The sequence below is a fragment of the Quercus suber genome, unplaced genomic scaffold (genome assembly GCF_002906115.3).
Source record: "Quercus suber isolate HL8 unplaced genomic scaffold, Cork oak 2.0 scaffold_189, whole genome shotgun sequence".
Classification (NCBI taxonomy): domain Eukaryota; kingdom Viridiplantae; phylum Streptophyta; class Magnoliopsida; order Fagales; family Fagaceae; genus Quercus; species Quercus suber.
In genome coordinates this window covers 715,380-740,351 of record NW_027069647.1, presented here as the reverse complement: position 1 = coordinate 740,351, position 24,972 = coordinate 715,380, and the positions used below count along the sequence as shown (strand labels likewise).

Sequence of the window (24,972 nt, the reverse complement as noted above, 5' to 3'; positions counted from 1 at the left end):
GTTGTTTAAACCCCACTTCCCCCGCTCTCTCCAACAATCTAAATATTTTAAAAAAGAGGAATGATATGTTCACAACATTTTCACAACAAATCTTAAGTGGCAGGTTACTACTAATTGTTATTGTTGGGACAAAAAAATAATCTTGGTGTTAGGTTCAAATTTAAACTACTAACAACTAACCACCTATGATTTATTGTAAAAATGTTGTGGACGTAGCACATCTCTTAAAAAAAATCACTCCAATATGCTATAATGTTTTAAAAGACAAAATTTAGTTACAAAATTTGTTGTAGACTAAGGCTACAACCTTACTCAATAAAATAAATATTATTACATATTTTGAAGATCTAACTGTTGAATTGTATGTTCTTTACGCTCTTAAATACACATGTCAAATTTTGATTAATAGGTTATTATTTTTTATATAATCTATAGGCATATATATGTGTGTATATATATATATATATATATATTTTAAGTGTTGAACACAATTAGTCTCATCCATCTCTTCCTTGGAACCAATCATCATCAATATCCAGATCTAGGTCATGATTGTCATAATAAGGGTCATTGTATATGAAATGATGGCCAGCTAGCAAAGGATTTGGTAGTTCCCAAGCATCAACATGTGGCAATTGTTGGTGATAGACTTCTGGAGTCCTTGGACGTGAGTCATTCAGGTTTTGAATTCCTGTGTTGAGAGTTTCTGTCCACCTGAGTGCTTTCTGGCAACATGACCAAGAGGAGTTTACATGCACATGGAGAGAATTATTTGGATTAGTGAGCCAATGGACTTCTGGCTGGTGGAAAATTCCTTATGCTTGAACATCATTTTTTGAATTTGTGAGAGACCATGCCCTCGGCCCGTTTTATAGTTGTTGGCCCAACCCCATGTGAATGGGTAGAGTCATGTTATTGCCTCTCAAAATAGTGGTTCAACTAGTTATATTTTCCCCCTTAGGTTAAGGGTTTTACAATAGAGTCGCCACTTATTTAATTATTAAAAAAATAAGAAAACTATAATTGAAAAATTCCTCATTTTATTAATTTGAAATTTACATTGATCATAGGAAAATTACATGGCTTTGGTCTTAAATACAATCTAAGATAAAGTACATGATTTTGTTTCCTAGTTACAATCTAAAAATCGAAAATTACATGGATAAGCATTTGACCTACTAACCCTTAATCTAAGCTCGGAGGCTATGTTACAAGGTGGGAAGGTATTAGACACCCATCTTACCCGGTGAAACCGGTCTTTTAGATTATGGTGGCCAACATTCATATCATATCATCTAATATGTCAATCAATTTGCATGTTGAATTTAATGTGTGTGCATGTGATAAACCCTAATTCAATTTATTAAGCATTGCATTTGGATTGAAAAATAAGTTCTAGTGAATATGTGCAGATGGTGATAACCTAGATTCAAGGATTTGAAAGAATTATGAAACAAACATGTTTTTCATATTTTTGATATAGATTTAAGATTAAAACTAGTGTTATGCATGAGCATGTGATGAACAACTAATAACATGTGAAGAACATTTAAGAACATTCAAACATATTCAAGAGAAATTAAATAATTGCTATCATGCTTTAATATTAAATTCTCATCATGGCAACATAAAAAACAATTAGTGAAAGGGATTATACTTTCATGCAAGATCCATATGGTGGAGGAGGAAACTCTTGAGGGAGGTCCTAAAGGTGGAGGAAAAGAAGAGTTAGGAGAGGAAGAATGAGTCTCACTCAATATCTTGAGTCTCAAGAAGACCAAGATATGACAAGATTACTCAACTTTTTAGAACTCAAGAGGGGAGAAGAGATGGGGTTTTTGTGTACTTTGGAATGGAGGAGAGAGAGGGTTTATATAGTAGTGGTTGAGAAAATATGAATAGAATGCCATTTAATGAGGGTTGACAAAGAATCATGAATCTAGACCTTATTTTAGCCTTGGGGAAAATCTGGTGCATTAAATGGAGAGATTGGTGGGAGTGAGGAGCAAGCCAAAATTTGGTTTTCTCATAACTGTAGTAACTACCAGTAGAGCCAACTTCAAAAAATCATATCTAACTCAATTCTGATCGGAATTGTCTTATTCTTATGCTCAAATTGAAACCTCGGATGTCTAATTTCTGAAAAAATTAACTTCATTCATAGATTCAAAATATTATGAGAGATATCGATGAAATTGTGAGTAGAGGTCATTTGTTAGAAAATGGTTTCAACACAATTAACATTAATAGGTCCCAAATTAGCTCTTAATTAACATTAAATAGCTCCAATCACTCCCATTTTAGACTTAATTGGTTTCAAATTTACTCTAATTCATTAAATAATTAATGTTTAACTATCTAATTAATTAGGTGTATGCAGCCTCACCATAAGATATAGTCCTAACTAATCAAATTATGACACATCATTGATCTCAAATTGATTATACTTATAACCAATTGAAATCAATTGTTCATAATCACATATAGTCGGACTCAATTTGTGATAGTGCATCTCAGCCAATAAAACTTGATTTGATGATAACTTTCAATCTAGTGGTTCAATTAAGCCTTATGACCAATCGATTTGATTGTTACAATATCAAGATCATTTTAGTGGAATGAGATTAAGGATCTAATGACGAGAATTAAGATGCATATTTTCAAGCAAAAATTACCCTTTTACCCTCTATGTGAGGTTAAATGCGGATTATAAAATGGAGTGTCGACAGAATGCCTCTCATTGGCAGAGCTTAAAAGCGAATGTTAATATACGAAAGAGACACCTAACTTTGCAATCAGTATTTAACCATGGTGAATGTATGATGCATGTAGATAAAAATGCATACAGTCATGTTGTGGATCAAAATATGAACCAAATCTTAGGGGAGATTGCCTACGTACCTCTTGGTGAGAAGATCAAGTCTAAACATAGTTCACACATGCAGCCTTTTTTTGTGTTTTTTTTTTTTTTTTAAAGAAATGAGTACAAGACCTGACCAGTGGTCATGACAAAATGAGAATTTCAATCATGATTTTGAATTTTGGACATGTTTCCCAGAAGTCCGATAGATTTGAAGTTTTGGACGTGTTTCTCGGAGGTCCGATGGTTTGAAGTTTGGACATGCTTCCTAGAGGTCCGATGGATTTGAATTTGGACATGCTTCCCAGAGGTCTGATGGATTTGAAGTTTAGACGTGCTTCCCAAAGGTCCAATGGAATTGGATTTTGGACATGCTTCCCAGAGTCCAAGGATTTGAATTTTAGACGTGCTTCCCAGAGGTCCAATAGATTTGAAATATGGATATGCTTCCCAGAAGTCCGATGGAATTGGATTTTGGATGTGCTTCCCAAAGGTCTAATGGTTTGAAGTTTGGATGTGCTTCCCAGAAGTCCAATGGATTTGAAATTTGGATGTGATTCCCAGAGGTCCAAGGATTGGAATTTTGGATGTGCTTCCCAAAGGTCCGATGATTTGAATTTTGGACGTGCTTTCTAGAGGTCTGATAATTGGAATTTTGGACATGCTTCCCAAAGGTCCGTGGATTGGAAGTTTGGACATGCTTCCCAGAGGTCCGATGATTTGAAGTTTTGGACGTATTTCCTAGAGGTCCAATGTATTTGAATTTGGACATGCTTCCCAGAGGTCCAATGCATTGAAGTTTGGACATGCTTCCCAGAAATTCAAGGATTTGAATTTTGGACGTGCTTCCCAGAGGTCCATTGAAATTGAATTGTGAACGTGCTTCTCAAAGGTCCAATGGATTTGAATTTGGACGTGCTTCCCAAAGGTCCAATGGTTTGATTTTGGACGTGCTTCCCAGAGGTCCATTGAAATTGAATTTGAACGTGCTTCCCAGAGGTCCGATAGATTGAAGTTTGGACATGCTTCCTAGAGGTTCGATAGTTTGGAGTTTAGACGTGCTTCCCAAAGGTCCATTGAAATTGAATTTTGGACGTGCTTCCCAGAGGTCCGATGGATTGAAGTTTGGACTTGCTTCCTAGAGGTCCGATGGAATTGAAATTTGGACCTGCTTCCCAAAGGTCCGATGGTTTGAAGTTTGGACGTGCTTCCTAGAGATCTGATAGAATTGAATTTTGGACGTGCTTCCTAGAGGTCCAAGGATTGGAAATTTTGGACATGCTTCCTAGAGGTCCAAGGATTTGGAAGGTATTATTCATACCGATGTGTGTGAGCCTTTTACCTTAATAAATACTTTCAATTAGTAATAGAGTTATTCATTGAAAAGACTTTGGCATACCTAGCAAATGCCCCTAGTTTGGGACATATTTCATGTTTTGATGAATGCTGAGGGTGGATAATTGACTTGATGTTGCACCACTGGAGAATATGGAAGAAAATCATAGCTTTCTATTCCTGAAGAAGAATTTAATGAAGTTTTTTTTTTTTTTGAAGGAATTAAAATTTTTGATTGATGAATTTTTTTTGAAAAATTTGGAAATCTTGAATTTTTTTAAGGAATTGAAAATTTTGATTGATGATGATTTTTTTTTTTTTTTTTTTGTAAATCTTGAATTTTTTTGAAAGGAATTGAAAATTTTTATTGATGAAATTTTATTTTCATTTAAAAATTTTTTTTGAAGGAATTGAAAATTTTGATTGATAATTTTCTTTTTTATGGTAACCTAAGAAGTACAAGCCCAATGCCCCTAGTCCCAAGGCTTTCTGAAATTTCTCTCTTTTCTTTTTCTTCTCTTTTATTTTTTTTATTTTTTTTATTTTTTTGAAAGATATGGAAATCATTTTTTTCTTTTTTTATTTAAAAAATTGAAAATCTTTTTTTTTTTTTTTTTTTTTAAGATTTGAAAATTTGTTCATTATCAAAAGTGAAGAAGATGAAGATGGAGTAAAAGTGATGAAGATTTATTCATGATTTTTTTTTTTTGAAAAACCTATCCTTTGAATGAGAATAACTTTGGCTGGAATTTGATGTAGATTGCTAGATAAGTCCTTACTTAATTCCTGCAAAAAGATAATTTCAATTAACAATGGATTTATTCATTGAAATGAATTGGAAGTACTTATCCAATGCCCCTAGTTTGGGCATATTCCATGCTTAGATTGAAACTGAATTCATTTGATATTATGACCATTGGGGAATATGAAAGAAGATCATGGTCTGCCATCCTTGGTTCCTGAAAAATGATTTTCTTTCTCTATCTTTTTAGAAACCAATCATCGTGAAAACTTGTACATAATATAAATAGGCCAATGCTCCAAGTTTAAACATGCTTAATACAAACAAATGAGCTTAACCTAACATGCACCCAAACAATTTTGTCACATTGTTTTGACTTTGTTCTCCAAGGTTGTTTGGGTGAATGGGACCAGGCCTCTACAAGGCTGCCTACATACCTTTCTCATAGAGGATCAGGTCAAGACGTAGTTCAAGAGAACCAGATTTTGAAAAAGAATGATTTCTTTTTTATTTTTTTAACAAAAGGTGATCCTTTGAACAATCATTTTAGCAAATCAAAGTATTTAAGAATTAAACAAATCTCTTTGATTAGGAAGGATCAAGATCATTAAATTCATGTAATCAAATTTACTTCATCCTTTTGAACATCGTCAGATTAAGTCTCCAAGGGCAATCAAGAAATGAAATGTGATAATATTTATGAATCACATTGTTGGGTGCAAACAAGAAGAGTGCTCTAGATTTGAAAGTTCTTTTGAGTCATTTTGAGGATTTGAGAATTTGAGAAATTTTGTCCTCGGACATATCATCTTGTGGGGTTTGACAATTTTAAGCACTTTTCCTTTTTAATTCAAGAGAAAAATATTATTGGAGTTTAAGATGAGCCTACAATTAGCAAGATTTCAAGGAGGTCTTATTCATGGGTTGAAATGTAGGCCGGATTTAAGTTATGAAATGAAGGATATAAAAAGGCTCAAAATTCCCTATGATATTCCCCAAGTATGCATTACTAAAAATCAAGTATTAGAAGAGTTTTCTCATTTCTTTGTTGTCATCTTCTCAATAGTCTTCATTAGTCACTTGTATCAATATTTGTTTTTATGCTCATTCATCTTGATATTACCTCTAGACTTTCATCTTGTAAAATTCTTCTCTTTTTAGGTTGCATCCTCAAGTTTCCAACTTGGTAGGATTTTTCAATTTTTTTCTTTTCTTCTTCTTCTCTTCTTGGCCCTAACTTTTTCCTAGACTGCCCTTTGGATTTTCAGCCTAGCGGGCTTCTTTTTTTTTTTTTTTTTTTTTTTTTTGTCTTTCATCTCTTGATTGAATCAACTTTTAGGGACATTTTGGCCTCCTTATTTTTTTTTCAGATTAATGATTTTTGGTCATTTTGATACACTCTCTAGACTTCTTTCTTGCCTTGATGCACCCTCTAAACTTCTTTCTTACCTTGATGCACTTGCATCTTTCTGTGCTTGAATTTTTTCCTTTTTTGATGAACTTTCTTTTGGATGAACCTTCTACTCCTCTTGGCATGATGAATTTTAGGCTCTTCAAAATTGATACACTTTTTTTTTCTTACATTAATGGAATTTCATTTCTCTTTCCTTCATTGTGTGAAACCTCATTTTTCTTTGATGATCTCTTATCTTAAGTTTAATGAATCATCTACTTGTCTTTCATGTCTTCTAGGAGAGCTTTATCAATGAGTTTCAAAGCTACAAGGTTGAGTCCTCTTCAACATGAAATTTAAGTATGCATATCTTGATTTTTCCCACCCCAAGTTTAGATTTTAGTGGGTTTATGCAAAAAAAGGCTAAATGTTTGAACGCTCAAATGGGCTAGCAATGGATAATGAACATTTTTGGTAATAGGAAATAATTTGGTTTAACCAAAGATGGTCTCCTATCCCTAGTAATGCTTGCTTGTAGGCACAGTGACTCGAGCTCTTTTAATAAATTCATCTTAAAAGAAAAAGTATGAATGCTCTAATGATGTGAAACAAAAGACTTTTGAAAATTGGATCAAGTGCATGGATTCTTGGGATTTTCCAATGGATGGATTATTTTTTATTGCCTTTTAAGACCATTTCTTCTTATATTCTAAGTCAAGTAGCAAAAGCCTTTACTTGAATCAAATGAAATTAATCATTCCTTGGTACAAGTTGATTGCTCAAGCCTTTAAACATCAAGATTTAGAAAATGTTTTGTCCAAGGGATCCTCATGTACCATTTTGAAAAGGAGATTTTTTTTTTTTTTTTTTTTAAATCTTAAAAGAAAAAAATTGAATCTTTTTGAAAAAGTCACTAGGAAGTTCAATGGTCCTAGTTCAAAGATTTTTTTTTTTAAAAAAAATCTTGAAAAAAAAAATTAGTCATTTTGAAAAAGTCACTATGAAGTTCAATGGTCATAGTTGAAAGATTTTTTTTAAATGACTCGAAGGCCCAATGCCCATAGTCCAAACACTTTTTGAATTTTTTTTTTTTTGGAAGATTTGGGAATCTTGCTTTTTTTTTTTGTATTTTTTTTTAAATATATACATGAACAAAGTACATCAAATGCTACACGGATTTTTAGAATTCAAAGAAACATAGAAACATGGAATAAACAAACAAACTTTAAGCTTAACCATGATGTTACAAACCAAATGTGGAGTGAGGCAAAGTTGGGCCGCTTGCTTCTTCTTGGTCCATTGAGGATGCTTAAGACTTGGTGGGCTTGAACCTTGATTATGATTTTTTTGGTATTTGCTTGAAATGGCTTGAGTTTGCACTTGGAAAGCTTGAGGCTTGATTATGATCTTTCGGTATTTGATTGAAATGGCTTGAACCTTGATTATTATTTTTTGGAAGGCTTGAACCTTACACTTGGAAGGCATGCATCTAGTGAACTTTTGGCCTTTGATGTTGATCATGTGTATATACCTTTGATGGGCTCAAGTGTTAGGCTTAGACTCATTCAAAAAACAAATTGGGCTTTCATTTCAAGTAGAGTTCAATCATAGGCTTTTGGGTTTGAGTTCATTCACAACATACAAGGTTTAAACAATCATGATGGGCTCAAGCATTGGACTTGAGTTATCATGGTTCAAACAACGGCCAAACAAATACATAATGAAATGCAATTTACATTGACCGACCTAAAGGTAGGTTCTATGGGTAGTTACGACATGGGTAGAAGGTAGGTTAAAGGTCCCCACAAGTTAGGATGTCGTACCTCCCAACTTGTGACGCTAGGAGGGCCGCGTTGGTCCGAACGGTACAGTTTGTCTCTATGAACCACTATGGCATAACCATGATGATCCTTGTCGCGATGGATGGTAGGTTCACCGCTGGGTATGTGAGTCTCAAGAAGACCACAATTCATGGCTAATACTACCGGGCTTTCGGGCTGACACACAAATAAAATAAATTTCATTCAAGCAAATGATGCATGACATGCAATATAATGACATATTAGACATATTATATATAAAAAGCAATAAACAAAAAATGACATGGTTGGCCACCATAACCTAATTGAAACTTAGCCCTCAATATCCTCAACGGAGTCGCCACTATGAGAGACCGCGCTCCCGACCCGTTTTATAGGATGTTAGGCCAAACCCATGTGAATGGGTAGAGTCATGTTATTGCCTCTTAAAATGGTGGTTCGACTACTTATATTTTCCTCCTTAGATTAAGGGTTTTACAATGGAGTCGCCACTTATTTAATTATTGGAAAAATAAGAAAACCATAATTGAAAATTTTCTCATTTTATTAATTTGAAATTTACATTGATTATAGGAAAATTACATGGCTTTGGTTCTAAATACAATCTAAGATAAAGTACATGGTTTTGTTTCCTAATTACAATCTAAAAATCGAAAATTACATGGATAAGCATTTGACTTACTAGCTCTTGATCTAAATTCGGAGGCTATGTTACAAAGTGGGAAGGTGTTAGGCACCCACCTTACCCGATGAAACCAGTCTTCTAGCCAATGGTGGCCAACATTCATATCATATCATCCAATATGTCAATCAATTTGCATGTTGAATTTAATGTGTGTGCATGTGATAAACCCTAATTCAATTTATTAAGCATTGCATTTAGATTGAAAAATAAGTTCTAGTGAATGTGTGTGGATGGTGATAACCTAGATTTAAAGATTTGAAAGAATTATGAAACAAACATATTTTTCATATTTTTGATTTAGATTTAAGATTAAAACTAGTGTTATGTACGAGCATTTGATGAACAACCAAGAACATGTGAAAAATATTTAAGAACATTCAAACATATTCAAGAGAAATTAAATAATTACTATCATGCTTTAATATTAAATTCTCATCATGGCAACATAAAAAACAATTAGGGAAATAGATTATGCCTTCATGCAAGATCCATATAGTGGAGGAGGAAACTCTTATGGGAGGTTCTAAGGGTGGAGGAAAAGAAGAGTTAGGAGAGGAAGAGTGAGTCTTACTCAATACCTTGAGTCTCAAGAAGACCAAGATATGACAAGACTACTCAACTTCTTAGAACTCAAGAGAGGAGAAGAGGTGTGGTTTTTGTGTGCTTTAGAATAGAGGAGATGAGGGGTTTATATAGTAATGGTTGAGGAAATATGAATAGAAGGCCATTTAATGAGGGTTGATAAAGAATCATGAACCTAGACCTTATTTTAGCCTTAGAAAAAATCTGATGCATTAAATAGAGAGATTGGTGGGAGTAAAGAGTAAGCCAAAATTCGGTTTTCCCATAGCTGTTTTAACAGCCTGTAGAGCCAATTTCGAAAAATCATATCTAACTCAATTCTAATCGGAATTGTCTCATTTATGTGCTCAAATTGAAGCCTTGGATGTCTAGTTTCTGAAAAAATTAACTTCATTCACAGATTCAAAATATTCTGAGAGATATTGATGAAATGTGAGCAGAGGTCATTTGTTAGAAAATGGTTTTAGCACAATTAACATTAATAGGTCCCAAATTAGGTCCCAATTAACATTAAATGGCTCCAATCACTCCCATTTCAGACTTAATTGGTTCCAAATTTACTCTAATTACTCATTGAATAATTAATGTTAAACTATCTAATTAATTAAGTGTATACAACCTCACCATAAAATATAGTTATAACCAATCAAATTATGATACATCATTGATCTCAAATTGATTATATTTATAACCAATTGAAATCAATTATTCATAATTACATATAGTCAGACTCAATTTGTGATAGTGTATCTCAGCCATTAAAACTTGATTTGATGATAGTTTTCAATCTAGTAGTCTGATTAAGGCTTATGACCAGTCGATTTGATTGTTACAACATCAGATTATTTTGGTAGAATGAGATTAATGATCTAATGACCAGAATCAAGATGCATATTTCAAAGCAAAAATTACTCTTTTACCCTCCATGTGAGCTTAAATGTGGGTTGCAAAATGGGGTGTCAACAGAAGTAAACTTGACAATCATAGATCCTGCAGTAATTCTGTGTCCAAATCTTGGATGAACTTCAGTGGTATATTATTTCCAATCTCCATTATGAGCATCATTTTTGAGGATTTCAAACAAGAATTTTTCAAGATATCTATTATTATTTGGGAAAAGTAGCTTGTAAAATCCTGGTTCAAAATGGATGCATAAGTAATACCCATTAAGCAGATACCACATGTAAAGGTAATGGAAAACAGTCCAATTGGATATCCAGAAGGCAAAAGGTGTTTCTCATGGCTGGTCAGGGTCAAGATAGATGGCAAGGAAATGGTTGTAATGTTGTTTAAGGTAATCATGGAGGATTCTGATGATTCTTTTGGATCTGGCTTCAAGGGTTAAGGTTTTTATGTGGTCTTTTATATCTGAAGGAAGGCTTTCTATTATATCAGTTATGGAATGTGAATGTGAGGATGATGATGGATCTATGATAGGGTATACACACAAAGGTGAAGAAATGACTGTGGTATTAATGGTTGGGAATTTTCTAGAAAGATAGTCAGTAATCAAATTATCTTTTCCTTTGATATGCCTGACTTGGAAAGACCATTGTGAAAACCAATTTGACCATCTGAGCAGCTGAGGATGAGGGAGCATCTTTCTTTTGAACTGAAACATTTTTGGAAAGGAAGACATGCCCATTTCGACTAGAAAATTATGCCCTAGGAGATGAAATTGGAAATTTTCAATTCCATTATTTACTGCAAGTATTTCTTTAAATGTGGAATGATAATGGAGCTCTGAGGTCTTGAATGCACAACTTTTATATCCACAAATATTCCTATTTTCATCAATTTCTTTAAAAAGAGCTGCAGCCCAATAATCATCACTGGCATCTTTTTGTAGTACTCGCTTGCCTAGTCCTGGAATTTGCAATGGAGGAAGCCTTTCGGCCAATTTTTCAATTGCTGGACTGCTTCTGTGTGGGTTGAATCCCATCACAATTTTATGGGATTTTATCATGATAAAAGTTACAAATAAAATGTTATGAAAAAAGTTATGATTGTTCGATAAAAAAGAAAAGCCACTTCAGGAAGTATTCTTTAAAGAAGAGATACCAGGCAGAACCAAAGAAAATGTTTTTCAAGAAAAAGAAATGGAGATTCCTCAAGAAAAAGCAATTTAGAGGAAAGACTTTCAAAGTCTGCTTTGTTTGCAGAAAACTAGGACATTTTGCAAAAAACTGCCTAAAGAGAGAAAAAGTAGCAAAGCTCCTTGAGCAAGCCCAGAAGCATGCAGAAGACACTCCTTTTTTTGATATAGAATCACTTTATTCGTTATATGACGAATATTCTCCTCAAACCTTAGTAGTCATGGGATACTCTACAACAGAAGAAAACTTAGATTATGAATCAGTGGCCTCAGACCTAGAAATTCAAGCCATCTATACTTCTCAGCCTACTTTAGTCTCTTTGGCAAGCCTCATTCCTATTGCCTAAGTTCACATTCTCCTTGATTCATATTCCAGACCTACCCCTATCATAGCCCTTTTTGATACTGGAGCAGCAGCAACAATCATTCATCCCAAAGTATTACCTAAAGAATTCTGGTTACCTCAATACCAGATGATCCATGCGACAAATGGAGAAGCATTTCATGGCAAGAAATTCTTCTTGTGCAACTTCTGTGTAGTGTGTTGGTGCCCCTAGGAATTCATTATGAATAATTGTAAAGAAATCTTCCGATGTTTGAGATTGGGCCGCATGCCTTTGCCAAAATTCTCCTAAAGAAATCCACCATTCTCTTAGTCTTCCTATAAGCCTTGCAATGAATTTAGCAATTACTTGGGCAACTGTGGAATTTGGAACATGGAGTTCAGTAGTACACCATGAGTACATGTCAAAAAACTTTTCATGCCACTTAGAAGGAGGAACATCATCAATGGTGAATAAATGATTCAAATCTGTCATTGATGAATAGGTGAGACGAGTTTGGTTGTTAGGAACAAAAGATGGAGGTGAAAAAATAGGTGGTGGTGGTGGTGGAGGTGGAGGATGAAGAACATCATCTTCTTTAACTGTTAGTTGGTCATCTTGTTGATACATAAATATACCTTCAAGATCAAGATCAGAAATATCCAAATCAATACCAGCAATGATTGGGAGCACATGAGGGTTATTTGAATCTTCTAAAGTGATGGCTTTTAGGAAAGATGAAATTGGGTTTGGAGGATCAAGATCTATGGTTAACATGTTCATATCTGGAGGTTTTGAGGATGCACCAACAATTGGATCTAAGGGTTGGCATAACGGGTACTTTTTAGGGGAGGGTTTATTCTGTGATTGGCTTTGAGTGTCTATTTTGGGTTGTATTGGATATGTTATGGCTGGAAGGATTCCACTGCTCTTGAGAGGGTTATGATTAGGGTATAGACAAATCTTTGTACAACAATTGTCTGGATTGGTGGGGGGTATAAACAAACATTGGGCAAGCCTGTATTTCTGTCTTCAGGGATTTCTTTATAAACTGGATTTGTGACAACAACTGTTTTCTTTCTTTTTCTTTTTGTCCCAAAGGGGGAAGGAAACTGACATGTCTTTGACTGTGGATGCAATTATTGCAAGCTCTTGTTCTACTTTCTTGATTTTCTTCTTCAAATCATTGGTAAAAGATTCGGATGATGAAAGGTCTATGTGATTGCCTTTGCCAATTTTTGTTGGTTGTTAAGAATCTTTAAAAGAGCTTGATTTTGGGCCATAACATTCTCTGCTTGCCAATTTAAAGCTGCCTCTGCTAACAAAATTTGTTCTCGGGTTCCATCTGAATTAGTTCCAATAGGAGTTTTGATTTTCCAAACATGTCTTGTGTTGGCCTGGGGGTGGTCAAAGTTTTCTAGTGGAGGAAAATCTTGATCATAAGAGGATGAAGGTCTGTCAAGAGTGTAGTAGGGTAAAAGTTTTTGTGTTTGGGTTTGTGTGAAAGGAGTAGGATGATATTTATGTAATCTAGGGAGGATATTCTGGTAGTATGGAATCAATGGAGGTTTAGGCTCATGGTTAGGGTCTTGTTTAGGCTTGGGTTCTTTGCATGGAGGAGGAGAAGATTGGGGTTTCTATTTTTTGGTTCTGGGGTAAAAGACATAATAGTTAAATTTTTCAGAAGGTTTTCCCAAGAGTTCTACTTCAGGATCACCAATTTCATATCTTTCTTTCAGGCTTTGCTAGAGAGATTTTTTCTTTCTTCCTCTTAGTTGATCATCATCATCAATTGATTCTTCTTTACATTCATCACAAATCACAAATATCCCACCATATATGGCTAGAGGATGATTTTCCTTCATAACAAGGCTTTCCATCTTCACAAAATGCTTTAATTACAAGATCTTTTTTAGCAACATATGGTATAGGTTGCAACATTGTCATCTAGGTTGGAAAGACTGTTATATCCTTCTTTTCTAGTGGAGCCTTCAGAAATCTTGTCTCTACTTCTCCATTTTCTTTCCTGATAAAGAAAGGATTATTGGACTAGATCGGCTGAACTGCTTGGTGAAGTGACTCGTACTTCGTGATCCATGACTCTGGGAAAAGGGAAATCATCTAGACCCTTGTAAGCTGTCTAGGGACAAATGTACACATTGGAGTTAATCCCGGGTCAACTTGGATAAGCAATGCATCATCAGTTTGAGCAATTTCTGGAACTGCTACATCAAAGGCATGATTTTGGAGCCTATAAGCAAGCTGATAATGGAGTGTAGCTATATAAGTATCTTGTACCTGAGAAGCTCCAGTAATCTGAACTTGAACTTTGAGAGCATCAAAAAGATAGGGGTCTTTTAAAGGCATATTGAAATTTGGGAATAATGTGACAAAAATAGTTCCAGCATTCAGAGTTGTCTGGACAGTTCCTATGATTGCATGTTGATACTCCAAAAATCTGGAGTCAAGAAGTGCAATTCTAGAGACTGCAGGGAGTCCTTTCTTCCATGGAAAGTTAATGCCAACCTTACTACACCAAAGTGGAGATGAGTATACCCTTGCTTTTGCCATGAGTTAACAAATTCCCTAGGAAGGGAAAGAGTTATTAATGCGAATATTTCTATATATAAAAAAGTTATTAATGAGCCTTGAGTTATATTAGGAAAAAAAGTTTTATAAATATCAATATTATCAATATCTAGATGATTTTAAAGATCAATAATAATTACCACTACATACTCTTGGTGCGATGGTCGCTCCACAAGTATAAGTGCTTGTGGAGTGTGAGAGGTAATGGCCAGGGTTCAAGTCTCCAGGAGGAAGCTTCACATACATATACACTTAGATTAGGCTAGAGTAGAATTCTATCTTGTATCAAAAAAAAAAAAAGATCAATGATAATTCATTTTTGAAAAAAAAAAAAAATCATTTCACTTTAAGGAGATTGAAAAATGAAAAAGACATTTTTATTAGTCAAGGCAGTGTCGCTTGCTTTCAAAAGAAGCAGATTTAATACTTCATGATAAAATAGTATATGATTTAAATTAAATTTGATGCCAATCTTAACATAGAGGCTTCAAATTACTCGTTGCAAATATTGTTGATTAATAGGACATAGAGTAAGAACTAATTTCCAAAAACATCTCCCAAAAGTATAGATCCTAAATTATGGTATATAAAAAATAAAAATCTAATAATTATCTTATATAAATGGCTATAATAATAATATGCCTATCTTCCATTTTCTTGCATCTCTTTATTAATGATTGGTCAAAAAATTCAAAACTTCTAGGATACTAATTATAACAATTTGGAGTTGAAGTGATAGTTTAGTAGTAATGACATTTTTTGTAAATATGCTATCATATTTAAAAGATATGGTTAGATTGCCCTCATTTAAGGATCTTAAACTATATTTTTTGTTTTTTTGAAAGATAGATCTTAAATTATGTTTGTCCTCGAAAAATTCAAAAATTTCTGAGATATATTTATCTTTTGCCTTTTTTTATGGGATTTTTTGCCTATTTGTTTGATATAAACTTTTTTTTGCAAGATAAATTGTTACATAGTATCAAAACAATGAATATTTTCCTATCCACACACAAAAAAAAAAATGAATATTTTAGATAAAAGTTAAAAATGTTTAAGTTTATTAGTTAAGTTATTAATGCAACTGTTTCTCAAATTTTTATTTATTAATGTGCCTTTAGTTATATTAGGGGAATTTTTTTTATAAATATCTAGCTAGATAATCTAAAAGACCAATAATAATTCATTTTTTAATATTCTTTGAAAAAAAATCATATCAATTTAAAGAAATTGAAAAATGATATGATATTTTTACTAGTCAAGACATTATTGCTTGCTTTCAATAAAAATAAAAAAAAGAAAGAAAAAAAGCAGAAATGGGATAAAAAAAATTTGAGAAATGGGTTTTGTCTCATTTTAATATTAATCTTTATTGTAAAAATATATTTATAAATACAAATAAATTTGAAATTTATCATTGCTCCATAATAATTGGTCTCTTTCATTAGGCCAAGGCTCTAACACATCGTGGGTTCTAGTTAATTTAATTGGTAAAGTATCTGATTGTTGAATACGAGATCTACGGTTCAATCCCTGCTTATACTAAAAACTGATTGGTGTCTTGGTTTGATGATAGATCTGAGGTTCAATTCTCGCCTACACTAAAAATTGACTGGTGTCTTGGTTTGATGATAAAGAGTTATTATTAAAAGTTGATGTCATGGGTTGAAACTCTCTTAAAAAAAAAGTTCTAACTCACCAATCAATTTATTTTTGCTCTTTATCATAACAATATTTTAGCTAAATTACAAATCATAGCATCTAAACTAGGTCAAATTTTAAATGAGTCTTGTAATTTTTTTCTATAATTTAAATCCTCTAACTTTGACTTGTGTTCAAATAGTGTTTCAATCCATTTCTGTTGGTGGGTCCAGAAACGACGTAGTTTTACTCCTTTTTTATTTTAATTTCTAAAAATAAAAAATTCATGAAAACTAATTTTATATATATATATATATATAGTATATTTATAGATACGAATGAAATCTGTTGTTGCTCCGTAATAATTAATCTCTTTCATTAGGTCAAGGCTCTATCACACCAATCAATTTCTTTTTGCTCTTTATCATAAAAATATTTTAGCTAAATTACAAATCATAGCCTCTAACTTTGATCAAATTTTAAATGAGTCTTATAACTTTTTACTATAATTTAAATCCTCTAACTTTGACTTGTGCTCTTTCAATCCATTTCTGTTGGGTGGGTTCCGTAACTATTAGAAATTAACGACGTAGTTTTACTTCTTTTTTATTTTAATTTCTTAAATTAAAAAATCCTGAAAACTAATATAATATATATATATATATATATATGGGGATAAGTGAGCCGAGCAAGAGTATTGGGTTGTGGGCCATACTCAAGGATACTTAGGAACCCAAAGATAGTTGTGGGGTTTATTAAGTTTGGGGGTCAATGAGCCGAGGATGAGAAAGTATAACAACAAGCTAGTAGTAGTTCTTGAGGAGCCCGGCTTCCTCGAGAAAGCGTTGTGGAAGGCTGGATCCCATCCTTCCCTAGACTGCTATACAAGTGGTAATCCTTCTTTTTATGGATAAACTTTAAGGAAGATAACCAACAATGAAAGAAGAAATATTTGGGGAGAATGCTACTACCACCACATTAAATGTTCTGCACCTAACTAACTGGGCACATTTATGTGGAAATGACCCCTGAGCAAAGATATTTCAGTTCACAGCTACTCACAAAGTTTCTAAGAGGTTTCTGATAGGGCAAGCATCCAAGAGGTCACTTACATGATTAACAAGTGGAGGGCTGAGATTGAAAATAACAGGACTATATAAGGGAAAGGTCCCCATGAAAAATGGGGGATGAATTTGAAAAAGAGAGAAAAAAAGAAAGAACACTTTGTACTTAGATAAACTTGAGTGAATATAAGAATATTTCATCCTCAGACTTGACTAAAGAGTGTTATTCATTTCAAATTGTGTTTTCTTATCTTCTTGGCACGAATCCAATATATTGTGGTCCATACTTGATTTACTGAGTCTTTTACTTATAAAAATCCACTCTTTAACAAATATATTGTTGTGGGCTTGTTGGGCCATCATCCATTTTTAGTGGGTTGAGAGTCTAATTCTAGTACTTAAAATATATATATATATATATATATAAGGTTGGGTACAATAACTTATTATTGAATTAATATTTTGAAAATCCAATCATTAAATTACATATTCGATATGTTCTTAACATGCACGCTAATTTTCATATTAATAGGATGTTATTTATTATTTGATCCATAAACTCATCTTTTATGCATTATTTTAAACTACAAAAACTTGAATTTTAACAATTGATTGATGACATAGCTATTAATCTTTAATCACCTTAAAATTTTGCAAGCATGGAGATTATATGAAGATAATGTAATCTAACGGTGAATTTGTCATTATTTGCATTCAATTAAAAAATATTAGGTGGTGTAACATTACTTAAAGTTACACCAGGTGTAACTTGAACCCAACCCATATATATATATATATATATACTTTTTTTTTTTTATCATATTTGGGATTTGGGAAGAACATAAAGAAAAGGAAAAGAACAAATATAAAAGAGTAAGCTCTTACTTGTTTTGGATTTTATTTTATCAATAACAGTATTTGGATTTTTTACTCAAAAGAAAAAGAAAAAAAAAACCCCCAAAACTTGTTCCCAAAAACTATTTAAGCCCATACATCAATTTTTGTACGAATTCAAAAACTTGTATTAAAAAATCCATCCAAAAAAAGAAAAACAGTTTACTAATTCAAAAACTAATTTCTATATACATAGCATGTTATGCTAAATATATAGATCTTACCTTCACTAGCAAAATCAAACAAATTTGAAACTCAATTTTACGGTTAAAAGTAAAAAGAAATAAAAAATTAATTCAGATCATCCAATTTTCTCCTTCATGGTCTCACCAACAATCAAAAGTAACAAGAAATATTGTGATTTACACTCTAAAGGAGAAGTCTATGTGAGCTCTAAGGCACCATGAAGGAGACTGGGTTGTGACGGTGACACTGGTCATGACATTGGTTGGGTCTCTCTGAGAGAGAGAGAGAGAGAGAGAGAGAGAGAGAGAGAGAGAGAGTTTTTTCAACTTTTTTTTTGTTGTTGGTATTTTAAAACAATTGATTTGAACTTGTTTTAATATTTAAAATCAAAAGACGGCAAATGAAAAAACTGCAATGAATATAAAAATCAAAGTTATAAGACTAATTTTCTCAAAAAAAAAAAAGTTATAAGACTAAAATAAAAACTTCAAAGTTACAAAATTGAGTTGAAAATTAATAAAATTTAGATTCTGCAATTTGTAATTTATCTAAATATTTTTGAGGCGAAATAAACATGGCTTTTTGTCCTAATTTGACTACTCGTACCACTGCCATGAGTCCAATGCATGCAACCCTAATTAACCGTTGCCGTTATGTTGTTAATAAAGTAAAGACAACAAACTACATTAATTATATTGCTTTAAAATTCTCTAAATTTTTCAATCAAATTCACATGGAGTTTCTAAAATTTTATCCATCCATTTTTATGAGTAGAATAGATTTTGTCACATCATTAGCAATTTAAATCTAATTCAAAATAATGACAATTAATATTGTTTAAACCTTGATAATAAAGTTTCTAAATTTTACTTAAATAGAAAAAGAATATTGATGACGGGGTAAAATTTAATCCATTCATTTCTAATATGAAGTTACTCTAAACTATATATTTATTCATAATCTTTTTAATTTCACAATATATCTTCTGTGAAGCAAACGACGTGACAGATGAACTAGCAAATAAGAGGACGGAGCACGAATATAGTTTCAGGGGATATAATGAATGTTCAAATTTTGTTTATATAAAATACGTTTGTAATATTTTGCAATTAGACACTCGGGTATGGACAATAATACTATTTAATAAATAAATCCTCTTTCTTAAAAAAAAAAAAAAGGTTTATAGGTTTAATTACACATCAGATTCAGGTATCATTTTGTTGTTGTAGCATTTGATAAGAACAAGATTTTAAAAAGAGAGAGGCATGGCGTGAAGTAGACGATCTTGGTGGAACAATTCATTCCTTATTTTTCCGCTCCACCGCTTTTCTTAAATGTATACCTCTCTTCTTCTTCTTCTTCTCTTTCTTCACTCTCCAACCCCGCTTCTCAATTCCTCTTTTTTATTATTTCCGTCCTGTTAGTTGGGGACTTAATTACCTCTCTCTCTTTTTTTTTTTTTTTTTTTTTTCATATATATATATAAACACCAATTCTATCTGTTAGTTGGGGACTTAATTACCTCTCTCTCTTTTTTTTTTTTTTTTTTTTTTCATATATATATATAAACACCAATTCTAATTCTAATTATATTCTTGTTTTGCAATTGCGGCTATTAATTAATCAATTTATCAGAAATTATGTGCCGCCAAGATTCTCGTGTGCGTTTATCTGCCGAAGAAGAAATGGAAGCCGAAGAAAGCCTCTCAATTTACTGCAAACCCGTTGAGCTCTACAACATTCTTCAACGCCGCGCCATACGAAACGTAAATGCTTCTCCAATTCTCTCTCTCTTTTCTTTTCTCTCTCCAATTCTCTAACTCAAAACACTTTTTTTGTTTAGCCTTCGTTTCTGCAGAGATGTTTGCGTTACAAAATACAGGCGAAACACAAAAGGAGGTAAATTCTTTTTCCAGTTCTCGAAATTTTCATTTCCTTTTTGAATTCTGGTACTTTAACTTACTTGCTTGGATTTTTTTTTTTTTAAATTATTATTATTATTATTATTTTTTTTTGTGTTGGTTGAATTATGTAGAATACAAATGACGATTTCGCTATCGGCGACCGTGAATGAAGTTTTAAAGAGTCAGAATCTGTCTCCTATTTGCATTTTTTTGGCCAGATTAGTTTCTAATGTTGAGGTAACCATGCAAATATACAATGAGCTTTTTTTTTTCTTAGCTAATGCTTAATATTGTTGATGCTTAAAGTTGAGCTCATGAGCAATTTTAGTCCTTGAAGTTTAAAACGATAGTTTTTAGCTAAATTGACATGTCATCACTCCATTAGCTAATGCTTAGTATTATTGGTGCTTAAAGTTGAGCTCACAAGCAATTTTAGTCCTTGGAGTTTAAAGTGATCGCTTTTAGTTAAACTTATACATCATCACTCGTTAGACACGTTGGAGAATAAAAACGATCACTTTGAGTTTGTTTGGGACTGAAATCATACAATTTAAGGTTTTTAGGGACTAAAAGTAATCACTTTAAATTTCATTGACTAAAATTGATCACGAGCTAAAGTTTAGGGATCGACAGTATATTTTGGACTAAGCTAAATAATTGACCAATTAACTCTACTAGTTTTTATTGACATTAATTTGTAGTTTGTTTTACCTTCTAAATTGTTCAATTTTTGTGCGTTTGTTTTTTTTTAACATCATCTTTTGACTACACAACAAAGTATTTGGCCATATACCGATTTAGTCGAGGATGCGTATTGGATAGTTCTGCTGGAGTTGAGGGGAGTACTCAAATTCAAGCTCATTTTATACTTCCCGAGATTAATAAGCTAGCGCCGGAGGCCAAATCTGGCTCACTTGCCATCTTGCTTGTCAGCTGGGGTATTGATTTTATTAAAATTTGTTTCATTTAAACAATATGGAGCAATTTTAAAAGTTTGATCCTCATTGCGAAATTGGTGGCGTTTTTATTTTCTTGCAGTTGGAGTTGAAATCCCTTTGGGAACTAATTTGTCGAAGGGTTCTTTGGATCCCAATCTTTTACCATGTAAGATACGCTTTAGTTGCTTAACTCTGTTGTGTATAAAACCAGTGGGTGCATGTTTTAGCTTAGCTGTTTCTATTGCTTCACAGTGTATGAGTCATTGGCTCTCTTTTTTAATAACTTCTCTGAAAAGTCTTATAGATTTTTGTAATTTTGATTTGTTATTTTTTGATCATGCAAAATGTGTGCAAGTTTTGTAGGACAATTTTAGAGACAAACTTATATATTTAACCTAGGATCACCCAGAAGGTAAAAGCTTTGTTATATATAACATTTAAAGTACACTACAGTGATATAATTATTTGGAAGGAAAGAAACAACTTAGGAAAAATTAATAAATTGGACAAAGAATGCCAACGAGCTATAGCTTAAATGGCACCTCCTCGTTTCCTTGTAAGAATAAGGTGGAGGGTTCAAGACTCATTGGGTGTGTGTTACCAATAAAAAGAAAGATTGGTTGATGAACATACTTTTGAAATATTGGGTTCCAACTTTATATACTGTATTGTAGTATCTGAATCAATTGAAAGTGCATTTTCTACCCCAAGATACATAGAGTAACAACCAATATTAGTTTTTCTTGGGCATAAGATTTTCTTTTTTGATGATCTGGTTTCGTTTTTACTTGACAGCAACTAGTGGGGGATACTGCTTTTGGGGCAAGATTCCATTGGAATCACTTTATATGTCATGGGAGAGTTCTCCAAACTTTAGTTTGGGGCAGAGGGCTGAAATTATGACAACTGTAAACATGAATTCTTGTTTCTCAAAGGTATTGTATTATTAGATGTACTGATTATTTGCCTAGCTATGCCTTATGCTATTGTCATTGTCTAACAAGTTTACTTCCACTTTTACTCAGTTGAGCTGTTTGAATGAGGACAAATGCATCTCAGTTCAACTTCCCTGTAATCCTGAAACTGTGGTAATTTCTGCCCTCAGGGTTTACTTGTTCACTGGAGACAAATGATTTAGGAAGCACGGATACTCCATTTGGGGTGCCGAACCCATGTCGGACATGCGTCAAACACTTGATACTCTTCGGATACTTCTGCATGGGTGTTCCAGTAGTGTCGTTTTAAAAAAAAAAAAAAAATGCAGGACACAATTGGGACACGAGAACAAGAGGAATCAAATACCATTTTACAAAACAAAGAGAACATTCATGCTCTGAATAATAATATTGCATTTTAAAATTAATAAATATCTTTATCCTTGATTGTATTCTAATTTTTGAATATACTTTAATAGTAATGAATTTTCTTTATTATCCATTATTACTCCTAATTTGATAATAAAAAAAATGATTAATAATATATATAGAAATAAAATATTCATTATTTTTCTTAAATTGATATATGTTTAATATTATATGAAAAATAAATGCTTAACCATATATAAAAATATATTTAATAATTAATTAATATACGTATCCCCGTTGTACACGTGTCTTACTTTTTCAAAAATTGTTGTGTTGTCATACCGTACCCGCATCCATACCTCTGTCTGTATCTGTGCAAGTGCTTCCTAGCAAATGAGTATATCATCCCCCCCCCCTCCCCCCTCCTCTGTATTTTCTTTCTTTTATTTTTGTGCTTTCACATTAGTGTGCTAGATCACTGTTATTGATAATATCTGTTACGTTCTTTATTGTTTGGGTTTCCAAAGACTACATTGCAGCAGGTCCAAGTAACCATTTCTGCAGAAGAGATGGGAGCCAAGGAGAAATCTCCTTATAATTCATACATATGTGGTGACATTCCTTCTTCATCGTTGTCTCATATTATTCGGTAATCTTCATTCCTTTCTTATTTATATATGCAAACATATTCAGACAGACAGACACATAGACACATAGACACATATATTCATAATTATTTAAATATGCAGCACTCGTGTATTTTAGATAATCTATGGTGAGTGTTGCCCTATCAAGGCTAATACAATTTTTCCTATGTTCACATACGAAAGTGGGATCATATGTAGACGTATATCATTCAAATGAATTAACAAAGCATAATGGAGAATTTTGTTGAGCACGTAGTTTTCTATCTTTTCTTATATTTTAATGGAGAATTTTGTTGAATTTATGAGCCAAATATTATTAATTATTTTTCAAATGGAGTCATTTAATGCATATTTTTTACTTTCTTATCTCTTAGATGGGGGATCTCTATATATTGAATGTGTTCAAATTGTGATAAAGACTCATAATTTTATTCTCACCAACTCACCAAAAAAAAGTTGCTATCTTATGCGAAAAATTGACAAGGTCCTAACAGTCTTGCTGGGAGCAACAACCTCCCCCCCAACAAACAAACACACAATTATGTCATTATGGCCCCCATAATCATTCTCATATATATTTTTTCCTTTTAAGATTATTTTAAAACTCAATAGTCTCCTAGATTAATTGACTAGTATTTTATCCAAATTTGCATGGTATGGCTGTTCACACGCCAAAAATTTAGAAATCCTTTTTTCAGTATTTTTGAAAAGTAACTCCTCTCTCCCTCTTGCCTAATTTTACTACTTGGAATTCATATAGCACACATAATTTTTGTCTGTGCCATTAACATAAACAAACATTGATTCAAGAATGCTGTGACATGTTTAGAGTAAATTGTCAAAAATTAAGCCTCAAGTGGATCAATCCATAACTCAATTGGTAAAAATCAAAGGTGTAACTTGATCCTGACTGTGTGTGTGTGTGTGTGTGTGTCAGATACTTTTTTTTTTTGGATAGGTATGATACATGTTAGATGATGTGAGTAAGATCTCTATCTTGGGGGGACTTTTTCCTTTTTTATTCTCCTCCTATTTTATCAGTTTAATTGATACATGGAATTCCCATATGTACTATATTGGAGTAGCTGCTATTGTTAGTAACTTTATGTGATATGGTTAATGTCTATTTGAACTATCATATTGAGAATTAAAGAACACACTGTCAATGTGGGTAGGTGCATGGTGCAACAAATCATCCAAATTTTAGATGTTAATGAATTAAGGGTAATTTTAAATAATTCAATCTTTGCTAATTTCTCAACCATTCTTGTAGTAACTGTTAAGTTTCCCACATGTCTGTCTTTATTGGATGGCTGTAGTGTGGGAGGAGTGGTAGGGTCTTGTGCTTAGCATGTGCATGAATCTTAACTCCTTCAAGTCCCTTTCTAGTGACTCTTAAGTTTAGGTTGTTTGTACAAATTGAATGTTACTAAATTTAATATTTTTACACCTATGCCAACTATGTGTATTGCTGTTCATTGTGAAAATTAGAATCTGTGCATTTGGCATGCTTATTGGTTACTGTATTCAACATCATTGAAAAAATAAATCTTACAAATAAGTTTCAATTTAGTCACATTCTACCCTCTCAATGGGAGAGAAATCTGCTATTTGCACTTTCAATCCAGTCACATTGTACCCTCTCATAGGTACATTGTCAATGATCAATGTGCTCAAACCCTGAGTGTCTATAACCAATGAAACTCCACTGATGAGCTTCTTGATTTTCATCCCAACATTGCTGCCTAGGGGTGGGAGGGGCAAATATTTTCTGCTAAAATGTAATCTGCTGCTTGCAAATTGCATTTTTGTGAAATGACTTCCTGGAGTTGACTGGCAAATTGTGAAATGACCTCTTTCAGTTGCCCTACCATTCTTTGTTACCAAAATAATATAAAAGTAGGACTGGATTTGTTGATAAATTATCTATCCTTTTGTAACACTTGTTGAGTGACATTTTTAGAAAAGGT

The 24,972-nt window shown here is 32.8% G+C and overlaps 1 protein-coding gene across 1 annotated transcript in view; it reads left to right on the top strand.

Moving 5' to 3' along the window:
• The first annotated feature begins 19,241 nt into the window (after positions 1 to 19,241).
• The window catches only part of LOC112033850 (polycomb group protein EMBRYONIC FLOWER 2), a 28,113-nt gene continuing 22,382 nt past the window's right edge, over positions 19,242 to 24,972 (top strand). Inside the window, exons 1-10 of the mRNA XM_065778732.1 lie at positions 19,242 to 19,330; positions 19,439 to 19,545; positions 19,845 to 19,975; positions 20,053 to 20,108; positions 20,245 to 20,350; positions 20,892 to 21,051; positions 21,152 to 21,217; positions 21,847 to 21,986; positions 22,077 to 22,139; positions 22,883 to 23,004. Of these exons, the coding sequence (XP_065634804.1) occupies positions 19,850 to 19,975; positions 20,053 to 20,108; positions 20,245 to 20,350; positions 20,892 to 21,051; positions 21,152 to 21,217; positions 21,847 to 21,986; positions 22,077 to 22,139; positions 22,883 to 23,004 (839 nt within the window). The 5' untranslated portion in view covers positions 19,242 to 19,330; positions 19,439 to 19,545; positions 19,845 to 19,849. The remainder of the gene's footprint in view (positions 19,331 to 19,438; positions 19,546 to 19,844; positions 19,976 to 20,052; positions 20,109 to 20,244; positions 20,351 to 20,891; positions 21,052 to 21,151; positions 21,218 to 21,846; positions 21,987 to 22,076; positions 22,140 to 22,882; positions 23,005 to 24,972) is intronic.